Raw genomic sequence first — 17632 nt, forward strand, 5'->3', positions numbered from 1 at the left:
AGGTTTTTGGATGCCTTCTCCATATACTCAGCCATCCTGGAGCGGAGACCAAGTACATAGTCCACTATGTCTAGCTTAGGCTTTTTGAGAGGTAACTCCCAGCCTTCCTTCACCAAACACAGTGGGCCTCTCACAGGGTGCCCAAACAACAATTCAAAGGGGCTGTAACCAACTCCTTTTTGTGGGACCTCTCTGTAAGCAAACAGAAGGCAGGGTAGAAGGATGTCCCATCTTCGCCTGAGCTTTTCAGGTAATCCTTTGATCATACCCTTTAGGGTCTTGTTGAATCTCTCAACAAGCCCATTGCATTGTGGGTGATAAGGGGTGGTGAACTTGTAGTTGACACCACATTCCTTCCACATAGCTGTTAAGTATCCTGACATAAAGTTGGTACCTCTGTCAGATACTACCTCCTTAGGAAACCCCACTCTGGAGAATACTCCCAGCAGGGCCCTGGCCACAACAGGAGCTGTGGTGGTCCTAAGGGGAATTGCCTCTGGATACCTGGTGGCATGATCCACTACCACCAGTATAAATCTGTGCCCAGATGCAGTGGGAGGATCCATGGGACCCACTATGTCTATTCCCACTCTTTCAAAGGGGACCCCCACCACAGGTAGTGGTATTAGGGGGGCCTTTGTTGTGCCACCTGATTTGCCACTGGCTTGGCAGGTAACACAGGAGCGACAAAACTCCTTTGTATCTTCATTCATATGAGGCCAGTGAAAGTGAGGGACAAGCCTGTCCCAGGTCTTGTTCTGGCCTAAGTGTCCTGCTAAAGGAATGTCATGGGCCAAGGTAAGAAGGAAGCCCCTAAATTGCAGAGGTATGACCAACCTCCTGGTTGCACCAGGCTTGGGGTCTCTAGCCTCTGAATAAAGGAGCCCTTCATCCCAATACACTTTATGGGTACCTTGAGCATTCCCAGCAGCCTCAGCAGCAGCCAGCTGTCTGAGGGGTTCAAGAGAGGGACAGGATAACTGAGCCTGCCTCAAGTCAGCCCTGGAAGGTCCCCCTGTCCCCAGAAACTCAACCTGATCAGGTTCAAGCTCTTCAGGGACAGTTCCTTCAGGGTCCTCTAGATCAGCTTCCTGGGAAGGCTGATCATCACTCTGAGGCAGGGGGGAAGGCACAGCCTTGACCCTCCTGTTCTTCTTCTTGGTAGGTGCTTGGTCCATTGTTCCAGGATCCAAGACCTGAGGTTCAGTGAGGCACTTTTTGGCCTGTGACCTGGTCACAGCAAGGACATGTGATGATATACCTAACATCTCTGCATGAGTCCTGTACTCCACTTCTGACCATAGAGAACTCTCTAGGTCTTTGCCCAACAAACATTCTACTGGGAGGTCTGCACTAACCACAACCCTTTTGAGGCCAGTTACCCCTCCCCATGAGAAGTTAACAACTGCCACACTATGTGAAGTAGTGGCATTGCTGGCATTGGTCACCAGGTAGTTCTCACCTGGTATGTACTGTCCAGGGTCCACAAAGCCTGGTGTCACCATAGTGACACTGGCACATGTGTCCCTGTAGGCTTGAGCCACTTTGTCATTAATTAAAGGAGTCTGTCTGTACTTGCCCAGGTTACTGGGGCTCACAGTCAGGGACAAATCAATGTCCCCATCACAGATCAAGACTGCCTGTGTCAGGGTTCTGTCTAAGTCAGAATCTCCTTCAGTTCCCATAGTGATTCCCACTACACCCTTTGTCTGGGGACCAACACTGCTAACAGTAGTACTGGGAGCAGGTGCCTTAGGGGCAACAGTGTTGGGGGCTCCACCCTTTTTGCAATCACTAGTCCAGTGAGTTGTATTTTTACAATGATTGCACCAGGGTTTCTTCTGACCTTCTTTCTTCTTCTTGGACTGTTGGGACCCACCCTCCTTAGCAGTAGTTTGGGGCCCTGTTGAAGACTTCTGGTCTTTAGGTTTCTGATCTCCACCCTTTTGGTCTGTTTTCTTCTGATCACCCCCTTGGCCCTGGTTCTGGTTCTTTTGCTTAACCCTGGTTCTGACCCATTTGTCTGCCTTCTTTCCCAATTCTTGGGGAGAGGTCAGATCAGAGTCAACCAAGTGTTGATGCAGTTGCTGGTTTTGACAGTTATTTAAAATCTGTTCTCTCATCATCAAATTATACAATCCTGTAAAATCAGATACCTTACTTCCCAGCAACCAACCCTCCAAAGCCTTAGTGGCACATTCAACATATTCAGACCAGTCCTGAGTCTGTGTCTTTTGGGTGTCTCTGAACATTAACCTGTACTGTTCAGTGGTTAAGCCTAACCCATCTACCAGAACACTCTTCAGGACTCTGTAGTTTCTGACATCCTCTTTTCTAACAGTGAGGAGTCTGTCTCTGCCTCTTCCTTCAAAGGAGAGCCAGAGGAATGCTGCCCACTGGTCTTCAGGAACCTGCTGTACTTTGCAGGCTCTCTCAAGAGCAGTTATCCACTTGTGGATGTCATCCCCACTTTTGTAGGGGGGCACAACCTTAGACAGGTTTCTATTATCGAAAACCCTATCTTTGTCCTTAGGGACAATGCTGCCACCAGTGGGTATAGACCCACTCTCTTTATGCTGTCTAGCCTTGCTCAGTTTCTCTTCCATCAGGGCTACTTCTAGCTCCTGCTTCCTGATCCTCAGCTGGGCTTCTTGCATCTTGGCCTCATGTTCCCTCCTCTGAGGGGTGGTCATCCTTCTCCTGGAGTGACCTTGAGAGCCTCTAGAGCCATGGGAAGCATTGGAGTCACCTGAGCGATTCCTTTGCCTTCCAAGCCCTGTGTTAAGTCCACTGGGGAGATCCAGTGGGGTGAACCCACTGTCAGTCCCCAATAGCCTTGGTTTAGCTGGGCCAAGTATAACACTTGGCACTGGGCTAGTTCTCCCTTCATCCTCACCACTGTCTGTATCCCCCTCACTTTCCTCCTCTGTAGTATGGTTTTCATCTAAGGGATGGCTATTGGAAAGGGGTACCTCAGTGGCATCTTCAGAAGGGGGGCCTCCTGTTCCTGTCCCTAAGGGGGCTAACTGGGAAGCTCTCTTGAGCTCTCTTTGATTCTCATCATCTTGCAAGAGTGCTCTGAGCACAGCAGAGGTAGGGTTCTTGGGCTGTTTAAGGCCTCTAAGAGTTGCCAACTGCCTGAGCTCATTCTGATTAAGGGTAGCAAAGATGGATGGTGCCCTCGGGGGGTCACTCTCAACAGAGATGGGTACAGTGGACCCCTCTGCCCCAGCCATTGCTCTTAAGTGTGGGTGGATGTTTTGCAATCTACCTACACTTGGGTTTACCTACTAAACCTATCTAGTAGTTGTAGTCAGGGTGTGCTACTCCCTTTGCTCTACAACAACTAAGTTCAGTAGAACTTAAGTATATCTAATCTTGTTTTATATGTACCTACAGGTACCTATGTGATCTTTCAATTGGTAACCAAGAGATTACAATGGTAAAACACAGCAAGCTCAAATCCAACCGCTGCTCACCAATGTGAGAAGTTGGCCTGGTATATGCTGTTCACTAGTTCTAGTGACCACCTTGTACCATGCCAAGCAACCCTTATGGTGTGGTTGTAAGTCAACCTTTTTGGACTAGCTGCCCTAGTGGTAGCGTAGGCTAAGCAGTCTTTGAGGCTAAACTCGTGAAGCGTGTTAAGCAAGCTGTTTTACCAATAGTAACCCCCTTTTATACCAATGAAAGGACACCACACAGATATATATTCAAAATATATATGTATTTATTTCTCAAAGTAACCCCTAGTCTCTTTATGAGCACAGGAGCACAAATCGTCAAACAAGATTATCACAGAATACACAGAAGTTGCACTTTATATGGATAGGCCCTGGTGGCCACTCGAACCATATACTAAAATAGTGGTATAAGTACCACGACCAGAAAAGGGAAAAGGCCTAGGGCCTCTAGAATCGCGGGGCCTACAAGGAGCTAACGTCAGTTAGTGACCAGGAGGTCCACGGGTGGCGTGTGCAGAGCAAATAGTCACACGCGTGCTCCCATAGGTTTCAATGGGTGCGTAAAAAGTACAAAGTTACTGCAAAAGGAATCTTCCGGATGACCTAGGAACTTAAGATTTGGAACACAGGCACTAGAGATGTAATACTACACTTGGGCACAGGAGTGCCAGCTTTACCTCACCCACAGGAAGCGGGTGCATAGGCCTCGAAGTGCGTCGGGTTTCTTCTATCGGTTCCGTGGGGCCTGTAGACAAAAGTGCTGCAGGCGGTCGGTCGGGAAGAGATGCAGTGGATCCAAGAGTGGATCGGAGATGTTGAAGACCTGTAAGCAGAGGGGACAGTGTTCACAGTCACTAGCCAGTGACCAGCGTGGCACCAGGTGGGTACCAGGCGATGTCGGGTGCAAACAGGAAGGAAGGTGTAGCTTGACTCTGCAGCCACGTGGTCCCTGAAGGTCGATGACGTCCAGGAGTCGAGTCACGAGCTGTCCCACGCCGGCTCTCGCTGTCGGCGGTGTCGGCGACTTGATCGAAGCAAACAAGCCTTGGCAAAAGCAATTGATGTGGGCAAGGAGTTTAAGCTGATGCTTCTGACCAGCAAGGTCAGAGGAACTGCTCCTTTGGAGGGGAGCAAGGGCCAGTCTGGAGCAACCAGACCAGCGGTGTTTGTCGTAGATTTCGTCGCCAAGATGGCCACTAGCCAGCGGGCCAGCAACCGGTTAGGCGCGTCGAGTGGCAAAATGCAGAAGGGCCCCACGCAGATCGTGGAGGTGCTGGAGGGCTCACCTTTGGTGCAGATGCTGCTCGAGGGTTGGGCTTCTCAGGACCCAAAGCACAACTTGGAGGGAGCCTCGGTTGTTGCACTGGTCAGCTTGTCGTAGTCGTTTCAAGATGGCTGGCTCCACGTGTCTCGGTGCCTCCACGGGTCTCCTCTTTGCAGGGACTGTGGATCGGGCGGTGAGAGGTCTGGAGGTCCAGGTCTTGTCAGTCTCTGGGCTCGGGCTCCGGCGGGAGGCGGCGGCAAAGCAGACGTTGATTCGCTGGATGGTGCTTGCGTTAGCAAGGTGGTCACTCCCTGACCACAGGGGAGATTGGCTTCAGTCCTCTGTGCAGCAGAGCATCGAAGTTCCCGTCTTCTTCTTAGTTTTAAGTTGATTCCAGGATGTCTGAAGTCTTAGGACACAGCTCCTACCTTTAAGCGGATTCTAGGGGCCGGACTACCTGCTAGGTCCCTCCCTATGGGTGGGACCAGGAAGGGGGGTGGTTACACCCCCAATCCTTTGTCCAGCTCGCCCCAGGCCCGGGACTGGTGTGCCCCAGGACCGGTTTGAACTGGCATATGCACCGAGGCTCCTTGTGAGCCACAGGCATGTCTGGTTTCTTTCAAGCCCTACCTGACCAATACACAAAATCCTGTCTGGGGTGGTGCACGCACCTCCCCTGGCAGGAAACCCTTTGTCCACACCTCCCAAGCTGGAAGGACTCCCAGCAGCAGGAGGGCAGACTTGTGTCTGTGGTGGCAGCATCCATTTTGTGGAGCTGAGGCTATGTCTGATTTTACCCGGGTTTCAGGTACTGTACATGTCGTGTCCCTCTAGAAGGGTGGAATGCTAACCAAGGGTGGAATGCTAACCCCGTCGCCAGAATTGGCGAGGGGTTAGTATTCCAATTCGTATGACACCTTACTCGACATGTTTTGATAAAGCCAAACCAAAGATAGCATTTAACCGCGAGGTTCATAATGCACTTAAGAGTATATGGTATGACGATATCTGGAAACAGTAGAAGGAAGTTGTTCCGACCACTGCAGACAGGCTCAGCTCATGCCAGAGCACCATCTCACATGGGACCAAGCACTCTGCCTTCAGGATTGTTAAGGCCTGCCATAGGAGTGACTTATAGGTTACCAGGTGTCCCATTTAAGGTTAGGTATAGGTATACTACACCTAAGTAAGAGGTGATTACACCAACTTACCCCAGCTGAGTGATCAGCCAGTTGTGTCAAATTGTTAGGCCAAGCCTGGGGTGGCATAATACATGCTGCAGCCCTTGGCAGGCCTTGGGTACACCAATGCCCTGGGTACCTAGTGTACACTGGTACAGGGGCTGACAGGGTGATCCACTTCCAATTGGTTATGCACCTAGGGTGCATAGTTTTAATTTAGTAGAGAGAACAGCAGGCTGGGGGTCTGATTGGCAGGCCCACAGCCTCAATATGTCAAAAACCAGTGAAGCAAAAAGCAAAAATTTGGGGTGACCATAGGATAGCAGACCCTACTCTCCTACACATCACTTAATTTTCGTAGCCTAGAACTTTCACACCGGTAGGTATGATTAGTTCACTTCGCACCCCCTCTATAGCGCACCCTAAACACCCCACAAAGGTTACAGTGCACCTACCCTCCTCTTTTTAACATTTTTTGCCCTTTTTCCCCCTTACTCGCTTCAACAGAATCACAAAATGGCAGCCAACACTTCCTAGTTGCAAACGCTCACAGCGCTCGCAGCCAATCAGCAGCAAACTCGTGCTCGTAACGCCTCAGCCAATCAGGTGGCAGAATTCCCAAATATCGATATCTGTAAATTTCGATATTTCTCGAAAACTACTGAACAGATTTAGACCAAATAAACAAAAGCGTGCTTTCTAGCCAAGACCCTTCTCCCTGCCAAATTTGGGTTAATTCCGTTCACCCGTTCGACCTGTAGCCTTGTCTAAAGTTTCCTATGGAAATTAACATTGAAAAAACACGTTTTGGGACCCCCCTTTTTTCTCGGCCCCCCTTGACGAATCACCCCCAAACTTTCAACATAGGAGCTGATCTCAACAAAGAATTCGTTTTGAAAATTTCACGAAGATTCATCAATCGGCGCCAAAGTTATTGCGAATAGAATGTTGCCATTTTCATAACTAGGTCCTAACTATAACTACCTACTGGCGACTGCCAGTAGGTAACACACACACGCACACACGCACGCGCACCCGCACACACGTGTGTGTGTGTGTGTGTGTGTTACCTACACACACTCTCTCTCTCTCTCTCACAAAGCTAGGCAAACCAGGACAGGCCAGATTTAAAGTAAGACTAAAGGCTTTAGTTCTACTTTTATTTTCTGGCGTGTTCCGGTTTTTGGTTCTCAAAATCTGGTCACCCTAATATTAGCACTGTACAAATGTTAAAATATCAAAAACTTTGAACAAATAAAAAAGTCAGACATAAATCAAAGTGAAAGTTTCGTCCCTGATCTGGCACAGCAATCCAATTATTAGAATTATTTATAGATTACAAAATAAAATCCAATAAATATAAAAAAGTTTAATATAATTATATATTTTGTTTCATTAAAAACAAATCAATAAGCTACAAAAATAAATATTGTTTAACTCTGCTGGAGAAAATACATGCGAGGTATAAACACACGTTTCTTGTAGTCTCACGATACACTTCAATTTAAATCGCACTTGTTAGAAATGGCCGCCTTCATAAACGAAACTATAGTTTGTCTATCTGGGGGCGTGGCCCCGACGTGTTCTCTGATAGGGTAAGGAAATGTTACTCTACTCACAAGACGGCCGCCTAGAAAACGGAAATGTGATGCGGTCTAGTTCTACGGAGGCCTGTCAGCTCAACCAGGGTTCTCGCGATACGATCAGCGGATTATGGCCGTGTCCCAGCTGTTTGAGCGGAGGGCCCTCAGGGATGCTCCAGAGTCAGTTCTGACAGTCCTTTAACTGTTGTCCTTTGCTTCCCGTTATCAGCGTCAGCAACCCCTGTCCTACCATGCACGGTGCCTGAGTCTTCCAGCTTCTCTAACAGGGGAGATCATGACCGGGGAGAAAATCCGCTCCCTGCGCAGGGATCAGAAACCCAGCAAAGATGAGGACCTATTGGAGCCCGACGAGGAGGCCACTGTTGGCTTTACCCGCAGTAGCGGCAAAGCGCGTGGCAAGATGTTCAGCAATCACAAACTAGTCCGCTCACCTTCTGCCCCCACTGGGCGGCCGCTCAGCCCTGGCAGCGCCAGTGAGGGTGGCCTCGCCTTCCCGGTGCACGAGTGCGTGTTCAAGGGGGACATCCGTCGACTTTCCTCTCTCATCAGGACCCACAGCATCGGCCAGAAGGATAATCACGGTGCGTATGAGCGACCTGTCCACGGCTGTTATTCCGACCTGTCATTGTGTACAAGACCCTTTCACTGGAGACCGGGTGAAAGGACATTTTGGGTAGCAGAGACTTTCGAGAACAAGGGACAAGGTTGGCTGAGTATACATGAGGTTAGGTGATAGTACATAGAGAGCAGGGGGGCAAGTTTTAGAGAGCGGGGGGGGGGGGGGGGGAGTTTTCCACTCAAGTACATAGGGGACTCGAATTACCCGTTAGTACTAATTTGACTGCATCACACGTAGGAGGTAACTTTACTTGATTGATCCGTATGCATGCCGAAGAATGAGGCATTGCTGGCGTAGATAAAATGCCCAAAATAAGCTTGAAGTTCAAAAACCTTACCACCATGAAATATCTCCATACTTGCCAAGTATTCCAATTCAATATTTATTAAAGATTTGGAACTCTAATGAGGTCCACAGTAAAATACATACAAATTATTACATAGATAAAATAAAACATTAGAAAAACTCATTTCTCGGACCATCCTACATTTTCAAAAGCCTACATAGCAGGTCTAGATTTTCCCTTACATAACATTAGTAGGTGTTGACATTCACCCTAGTGGTGAAATAACTAAGGTTTTCAACAGCAATACCATTTAGCTCCTAGGCAAATACAGAGGCCCGAGAGACCTCAACCAAAGTAAGCGACGCATATTTAAGACCATACTAAAAAAAAAAAAACTGCTTAATGTAAGTATAGCATAATGTGCATGTCATCAGTGCTTGTTGAGATTTTTTCAAGCATTTAGGTATCAACACATAACCGCTTTGGTAGAAGATAGCAGGGTTTCAGGTTAACGGCAGAAGGATTAAAAATAACAAAAAATAACCTAGAGGGTGCAAAAAGCAAAACATAGCAGCCAGTTCATGTGCAAAATATAATCCAAAATACAGCTTTGGCAGAGTTCAGTTTATAATTAGCAACAAGAAAAAAGGAGTAACGAGGCATATCCTAATCTGTGCAAAAAAGCATTTCAGTAGCTGTCCGTTCATGTGCAAGGTGCAGTCCAATGTCCCGCTTCAATTAAATTTTGAGGTTCGCAACGAGAAAGAAAAGTGAGAGACGAGCACAACATTTCCTAACTGTGCAAAGAGCAATAAATAGCAGCCAGAAAATGTGCAAAATACAATCTGAAAATGGGGAAAATATTAATACTTCATAAAAGAGTGACAGACACGGGGGTTAACAACCCATTTAAAAGAATATATAAAAGATTTAAAATATATACATAAACTCTAAAACAATTGAATAGTTTTACAGACTGATTCGTTCTTCGGGCAAAAGAGAAAGTCATGGGCTGAAGCTACATTTTTAACACAATTTTGTAAAAACATTGGCCTAAGCCAGCGACGATGACTCGGAACCAATGCTGGACAGACAAAATATGATCCAAGGTCTGAATGTTCAGCTTGCAGAAATTACAAAATTTTCCATTTGCCAAAGTAAATATACATTACGCTAAACGGAAAATTACCCCCGCATCAACTCAGAAAGTATTGTTGTTCCAGAAACTATATATATTACCTACTGGCGGTCGCCAGTAGGTAGTTATAGTTAGGACCCTGTTTCCATAGGAAAACCGCAACATTCTATTTGGAATAACTTTGGCGCCGGTCGACGAATCCTCGCGAAATTTTCAAAACTAATGGGGCGCTACGCTCCGCTCCTACCCTGAAAGTCTCGGGGGGGGATTCGTCAAGTGGGGGCTGAGAAAAAAGGGGGGTCCCAAAACGCGTTTTTCCCATGCATTTTTCCATAGGACCTTTAGACACAGCTACAGCCTGAACGGCTGAACCGAGTTACTTGAAATTTGGCAGAGAGGTAGTCTACAGGTCAAGGAAGTGCCTTTTGTAGGTCTGGTGTAAATCTGTTCAGTAGGTCCTGAGAAAATAGCCTTTAAATCAATATATATATCTGTGGCAGCTTACCGTGCGCTTACCGTACGCGTACGGTGACGTGCGCGAGCGCGATTCTGATTGGCTGTTAGATCTTAGTAAACATTCGAATCGGTCGAAACTAGGAAGCGGCGGCCGCCATTTTCTCTCTCGCACTCTGAGGGGGGGAGGAAAAACAAAGGTGGAAAATATGTAAAGGAGCATGTTAGACAGCTCCTAACCACCTAGCATTGATTAAGGTGACCCACAAGACCCCCCATGGCAAAAAAATCAATTTTATTTTTTTTCGAAAAAACGCCGATTACGCTTACCATACGCGTACGGTAAAAATTAATTATAAAAAAATAATATCCACTTTTTCCCCTCCCCCGTGTGCAAAATGTGCCCGGAGTGCACATTTTGCGCATGGCATATTATATAAAGGAACAATGAATAGATTAAGTTTCTCAACGAAGCGCATAATATGTCCTCCGTGTGCGGACGATGCGCGCAGCGCATCGTGCGTACATGGCCCATCCAGCGTAACGTGGGCACGTGGTGCGCGTAGCGCACCGCGTGCCCACCGTGCGTGCACGGCACTAACTGCGTAAAGTGGGTGCGCGGTGCGTGAAGCGCACCGTGCGCGCACGGAACGAACTGCGTTAAGTGGGCGCGCACACCACGAACGGCGTAAAGTAACTTAGCATTTAAAAAACCGTACAAATTCACTGAAAGAACCATAGGTTTCACACACGTTATAGTTAGGAATTAGCATTTAAAAAACCTTGCAAATTCAGTGAAAAAACCATAGGTTTCACACACGTTATAGTTAGCTGGACATTTTACTCGTAAAAAACCATTGAAATTCCCCCGTTATAGTTAGTGCAGGCAACTATAACTCACGCGACCGCAATCCTCTGCTGATGACATGTGTCTTTATGAAAAAAAAATATTTGTAATATATGTATAGCTAAAAATTTAATGGAAGAAGACATGGGCAAATAAGTGTCTAAATACAGTATTAGCATCAGCAGAGGATTGCGGTCGCGTGAGTTATAGTTGCCTGCACTAACTATAACGGGGGAATTTCAATGGTTTTTTACGAGTAAAATGTCCAGCTAACTATAACGTGTGTGAAACCTATGGTTTTTTCACTGAATTTTATATATATATATATATATATATATATATATATATATATTACCTACTGGCGGTCGCCAGTAGGTAGTTATAGTTAGGACCCCTTTTCCATAGGAAAACCTCAACATTCTATTTTGAATAACTTTGGCGCCGGTCGATGAATCCTCGCGAATTTCTCAAAATAGGTGGGGCGCTACGCTCCGCTCCTACCCTGAAAGTCTCGGGGGGATTCGTCAAGCGGGGGCTGAGATAAAAGGGGGGTCCCAAAACGCATTTTTCCATAGGACCTTTAGAACGAGCTACAGCCCGAACGGCTGAACAGAATTACTAGAAATTTGGCAGAGAGGTAGTCCCTAGGTCAAGGAAGTGCCTTTTGTAGGTTTGGTGTAAATCTGTTCAGTAGATTCTGAGAAAATAGCCTTTAAATCAACATATATATCTGAGCCCGCTTACGGTACGCTTACCGTGCGCTTACCGTAAGCGTACGGTGGCGTGCGCGATTCTGATTGGCTCTTAGATCTTAGTAAACATTCGAATCGGCCGAAACCAGGAAGCGGCGTCCGCCATTTTGTCTCTCGCACTGAGTGTTGTTTATCAAACATGATGGCCAAAAACATGTTACTGGGCTGTTATGACAACTCCCTCCCACATAGTCATGTTGAGGGAGTCCCCAAACATCCCCCAAGAGCAAAAACGGTTTTATTTTTTTTTCGGCAATTTCGCCGAGTACGCTTACCGTACGCTTACCGTAAGCGTACGGTAAAAAAAAAAAAACACTATCCACACTTACCCCACCCCCTGTGCTTTTGGTGGCCGTAGGCCACCAAATGTACAGGGCTTATTAATAGGTAAAAAAAACTAAATTTTGGCAACATGAAATTATAAAATCGAAATAAAAAAACACTATCCACATTGACCCCACCCCCTGTGCTTTTGGTGGCCGAAGGCCACCAAATGTACAGGGCTTATTAAAGTTGATAAAAACCGTGCACGGAACGAACTGCATTAAGTGGGCGCGCACGCCTCGAATGGCGTAAAGTAACTTAGCATTTAAAAAACCGTACAAATTCACTGAAAAAACCATAGGATTCACACACGTTATAGTTAGGAATTAGCATTTAAAAAACCTTGCAAATTCACTGAAAAAACCATAGGTTTCACACATGTTATAGTTAGCGGAAATTTTACTGATAAAAAACCAGTGAAATTGCCCCGTTATAGTTAGTGCTGGCAACTATAACTCACGCGACCGCAATCTTCTGCTGATGACATATGTGTCTTTATGAAAAAAAAATATTTGTAATATATGTATAGCTAAAAATGTATGGAAGAAGACATGGGCAAATAAGTGTCTAAATACAGTATTAGCATCAGCAGAGGTTTGCGGTCGCGTGAGTTATAGTTGCCAGCACTAACTATAACGGGGCAATTTCACTGGTTTTTTATCAGTAAAATTTCCGCTAACTATAACATGTGTGAAACCTATGGTTTTTTCAGTGAATATATATATATATATATATATATATATATACACACACCTATATTTACAAGGCTAGGCAAACCAGGACAGGCCAGATATAAAAGTAAGACTAAAGGATTTAGTTCTACTTTTATTTTCTGGCGTGTTCGGTTTTTGGTTCTCGAATTACTGCGGCGCACTATGTGGGAGACCTCACACGTGAAAGAACCTTTAGTTCTTCGAGCATCATCTTCGCTGAGCATCATCTTGCTGTTGGTCCCTGAGAAGGTGTGCGCTATTATTTGGCACTCTAGAAGACAAAGTAATGCGATCTGTATGTGGGTAGGGTGACCAGGAGCGATGTCTGCAATTTTGGCTTATGTCCCGGTTTTCAGAGGGGTTGACTTAAAACAGTGAGAGACACCTTTTTTGGGTGTTCTAAAGCTGTGCTAGTATGTACCGGTTATAAAGCAATTTAATTAACTGGTATGATGCTGGTTTTAGAAATTACATTCTACTTATTTTCTTAGTGCTTCTTCTGTATTCCTGTGTTAAGAGCTGTCCTGCACTACTCAGTTGATGTACAATTGCAGTCCTTCTATTTTTGCAAAATGTCCCGGTTTTTGGTTCTCAAGATCTGGTCACCCTATATGTTTGGCCAGTATTGGCTGACTAGATATCTCCTTGTTGCAGGAACACAGCCCTTATTAACCGTGTTTTCTATTTGCTGTTAATTTATTAGTTACGTTGCTTCATTTGACTCATCGGAAAGCAAATAGAATACAGCTCTAAGAATTTATTGGTTGTTAAATAACAGACTTGGACTGAAAATATAACTGTATGGGATGACTTTTACCCAGAGCCAAACCCCTCTTAAAAACCCCCAAATAAGTGTGTCTTGACATCAAACAAAAAAAATGTCCCTGGCAGTTAAAACCAGAAGTAGCATGCGCTGTCCATATTTTTTTTTTTTTTTTTTTTTTTTTTTTAACTTTTCCATATAAAATGATATCGTGATACGGAGTCCCTAAAACACATAAATGCCTGATCTGACCCTAGTTATCCCCTCAGATGTGCGGAGCACGAGAGCAAACTCTTGATATACCACCAGATTAAGTATGGGTTCTAGTAGATCATGGATCTAAAGAGACACTAGAGTGAGCAGATAATTTCGGAAACCTGATGGCATGCTGGTTAAATGTGAAACATGGAAGGAAGATGAGCCAGTGAATGATAGGACATAATTTTCTCCAATTTAATCACACCTTGGGTATATTAGAGTTAAAATGACATGACAATCTGGTGGGCCCTCAAAAGGTTATCTGAAGTTTTGTGCATATGGTCTTATTAGGTTTTATGTAATGATCCTCTCTTATAACTCAACTGTATATGCTGTACTTATCTTAGAGTATGAATTATCACTCACGACTCCTGCAGTGCTGGAAAGCCTAACTAATTGCTCACTGGATCTTGCAGTTGGTGCTGTGCAGGCAGATTTGTACTGCCCTCTTATTGTATTGCATTGTATTGTAATTGCATTAATATAGCGCTTACTACCCCCGACGAGGCGTCAAAACGCTTTTTCGTCGAGTAGCACGCTACTCCGGAACCCATAAAGGATTAGTGTTGAATTAGTATAGTGAAACTTGAAAGTAATTTGAGTGGTGGATAGGTTAGTCAGTTATTTGGATTCAGAAGGAAAGAAGAGCGGAAAAAGTTTTTATTTATATGTTCCCTTCTTGTTTCGTTCACCACCAGTATTGAAAGATGGCCAATGGCCAAGCATCTGTTTTGCTTTCTTTCTATTACTTTGACTGCTAAGCAAGCTCACTGGGGCAGGAATACAGATGATCTCAGACCTGGAGCATACAGAGCAGCACATAGACCTCCACTACTCATTGGCTGTGGGAGAAATTACTTCTTCCTCCTGGTCTAAAGACACTTCGGCAGCCCCTCCACCTACATTTCCGTGAGCTGTGAAAGCTTTCTTTAATCTCAAGAATCCCTGGTCCCCCACTGTCTCTCCGCCACTGAACGGCTCCCACAGGAGGCTAGTTTCAGCCCTCCTGTTAGGTTTAAGTTTCAGCCAATTGTTCATTACTTTTTCAGTAAACCACTGAACAGGTTATAGACCAACCCTCTTAGTTTTATTCTTATAAGAGATTTCATCTATTGAATACATTTTCCATTTGATAAAAGCATAGATGCTGGCAATACCTTCCCACATTAATGGTCACACGCTTTAAGAGATTCTGGTAATTTCAGCATCATCTGTTGTAGTTCCCCAGTAAGGAAAGTTAAGAAAGAAATAGTTGCAGCGTTGCACTCTATTCTCTTAATGTCTGCTTACTTAAATTTCCACCTTGTTCACTTCCTGGTTCTTCAGTGGATTTTTGTTTTTCCCTCGCTGTCAGAATCGTTCAGGATTCCTATGAAGAAGACACTGATGTGTCATTCCGAACTATACCTTTGGTCCGGTGTTTCTTTAATCACTTTATAGATAAAAAATGCACCAAATGGTGTGAGATCCTATCTGGCCTAAGTGAAATTGAAGTTAATTCCTTGTTTTTTGTGCACACAGGAACAGTATTGGCAACTCCAATAGTTCATGCCTTGGCAAGCTTATGTCGTTTAAAAAAAAAGATATTTTTGATTGCAAGCATATGTTAGAAAAAAAAAACTTGTTGCTATCCAAGCGTGGTGGCCATTTGCTTGTAATAAAACATTTAAACATAAAAATAACTTAACAGCTTCATATAATTTTATTGGAACAGAACAATTGCTGCCTAGCAAACATGCATACTTATTAAAGGTATTGAGACTTTTTTAAAAACATTTTTTAATGTACTTCACAGGAAAGTATGTTTTTTTTTTTCTTATTGGCACAAAGAAATCAGCATTGGCAAAGCCAATAGGCCTGGCATTGTCTGCCAGAGTTTTGGCATTATATCTATAGCAATAATCTCCACAGATGCTATCAGTTTCAGAAAACAAAAATCCAAGTGATATATTAAGTAAGTTCCCTAATCGGGTAATAACATCAAATGAGAAAAATGTTCAACAATGGCTATTAAACTGCATCAGATTGCAGACTGATTTATATAACTTGCATAGCAATGAAAAAGGTCAGAGACAAGAAAAAAAAATATAAAAATCTCTTATGTGTATACCCAGTGAAAAAAGTAAAAACACGTTGATAGAAGTGACACTTGTAGACCAAAATGTGTTTTTTAAAAAAAAACTAAAGATGGTGGCAGACAATACATAAAGAGTCAGTCAGTCAATGATTTCATTTGTGAATTTCAAATATTATACACTCTGTGCTCAGATACATTTGAAATGTCTTTATTGCTCTATTATCTGTCAACAGTGTTTCGAAGAAGACATGACATGGTTTGAAGGATCATTAGGACGAAGAAGAATGAAGTGAGCTCTAGGAGTGTCTTATGTGGCTGGCTTGTAGTCCTATTTAAAAAAATTGAATAAGGTAATTGCTATGGAGGACCGAGGAGATACCTTTTTGTCCGCTCATGAGTGCTTTAAATGAAAGGGTCCTTGATTCAAACCACCAGGAGTGGTGTTTCAGAAATGTGTATGTGTCTGTGGGGGGAGGTGGAGGCTGGTCGCAGGGGGCAGTGATTCAGGTGTTGATTTAGTGCTCCAGATAACGCTGAAGGCTCAGACGGATGAAAAGTACTGCACTGAAGTAGCATAAAGAGGAATACTAAAACTGCTGTGGCTCCTGAGACTTTAACCGGCATTGCACAGGTTGTCTAAATCATGATGAGGCTTACTGCTGTAAAACAGCAGTTGGGAAACTAAATGAATTGGTGATTCAATCTGTTCCCACACTGTTGCTTCCCAGTTCTGGCTTGTAGGTCAGAAGATGTATCCTGGAATTCCGAGCCATCACGTCACCTGAATTATTGCTGGTGTGCCATTAACCAAATCATTGGGTTCCCCCACTGTTGCTTCCCAGCAGTAAGGATTAGGCATCTAGCATTTATCATGCATCTTACACCCAGCATGATGCCAGTGAAAGTCTCAGATGTGTTTTATCAGTTTTAGTAATCCTCTTTTCGTGTCTTCACTGCAGAAAGATGAGTACTTCTCACCCTCGTTATCTGTGTTATCTATACTGCTAAATCAGCACCTGAATTGCTGCCCATTGCAGGCTCCCCCTCCCCCAAACCCCCAAAAAGAATTCTGAAGCACCACTCCTTGTGGTTTGAATCAAGGGCCCTTTAAAATTTGCCTCTTCTGAGATAGGAAAGGTGTCTCTGTTCTGCATACCAATTACCTTCTTTGCCTTTCATTTTTTAGGTCTCGCCTACGCAGCGCGCTTGCGCTACATAGGAGGTCCTTTAGCCGTCGCTCTGCTCATTTTCAAGCACACAATCGTGCTTGTGGCAGCATCCACCTTGTGGGAGCGAGCAGGGGGGCACCACAAGCACAAGTGCAGTGCTTGAAAATGAGCAGACTGCTCTCCCAAGCGCGCGCGCCTCTCTCCTCTCCCACATGTCCCGGTCACTCCTTCACTCTGCCTTCCCCGTCTTCTTTTTGCTCACGCTTCTTGTCTTTCCCTCTCTCTGTTCAGTCTTTCTTCCCCTGCTATCTTCTTACTTTATTTTTCATATTGTAATTTTCATCTTTCTCGCCTTACTTTTTGCGTCCATGCCCTTTTTCTCTTTTTCTCGTTCTGCCCTATTTTCTCTTTAAATTTCGCTCCTCTGTTTATTGTTCTTCGTGCCACTACTCTCTGCCCCTTTCTCTATCTCTCTTTGTATACCCTCCATTACTCTTGCCTCCCCTGTTCTCTCGTCCTCCTGCCTCTCCGCCCGCCCGTCTTCTTTCCTGAACTGTGGCGTTTGTCTGAGACTCACCCGACCCCCTCCCTCTCACCACCCTGTCTTGAAGAGAACTTTTTCATGCATCGCTGCGCCAGCTTGTTTTGAGGTTCTTCGTGACACCTTAAAGGCATTGTCTTTCAGTCCATTTCCCTTATACTTAGGCGCTGCTTTTTGTT

General features: G+C 44.9%; 1 protein-coding gene across 1 annotated transcript in view; it reads left to right on the forward strand.

The window, feature by feature from the left end:
• Nucleotides 1-7522: 7522 nt before the first annotated feature.
• The window catches only part of ANKRD13C (ankyrin repeat domain 13C), a 388883-nt gene continuing 378773 nt past the window's right edge, over nt 7523-17632 (forward strand). Inside the window, exon 1 of the mRNA XM_085602287.1 lies at nt 7523-8094. Within this exon, the coding sequence (XP_085458413.1) occupies nt 7788-8094 (307 nt within the window). The 5' untranslated portion in view covers nt 7523-7787. The remainder of the gene's footprint in view (nt 8095-17632) is intronic.

This window comes from Triturus cristatus, chromosome 4_2 (assembly GCF_964204655.1).
Source record: "Triturus cristatus chromosome 4_2, aTriCri1.1, whole genome shotgun sequence".
Lineage (NCBI taxonomy): Eukaryota > Metazoa > Chordata > Amphibia > Caudata > Salamandridae > Triturus > Triturus cristatus.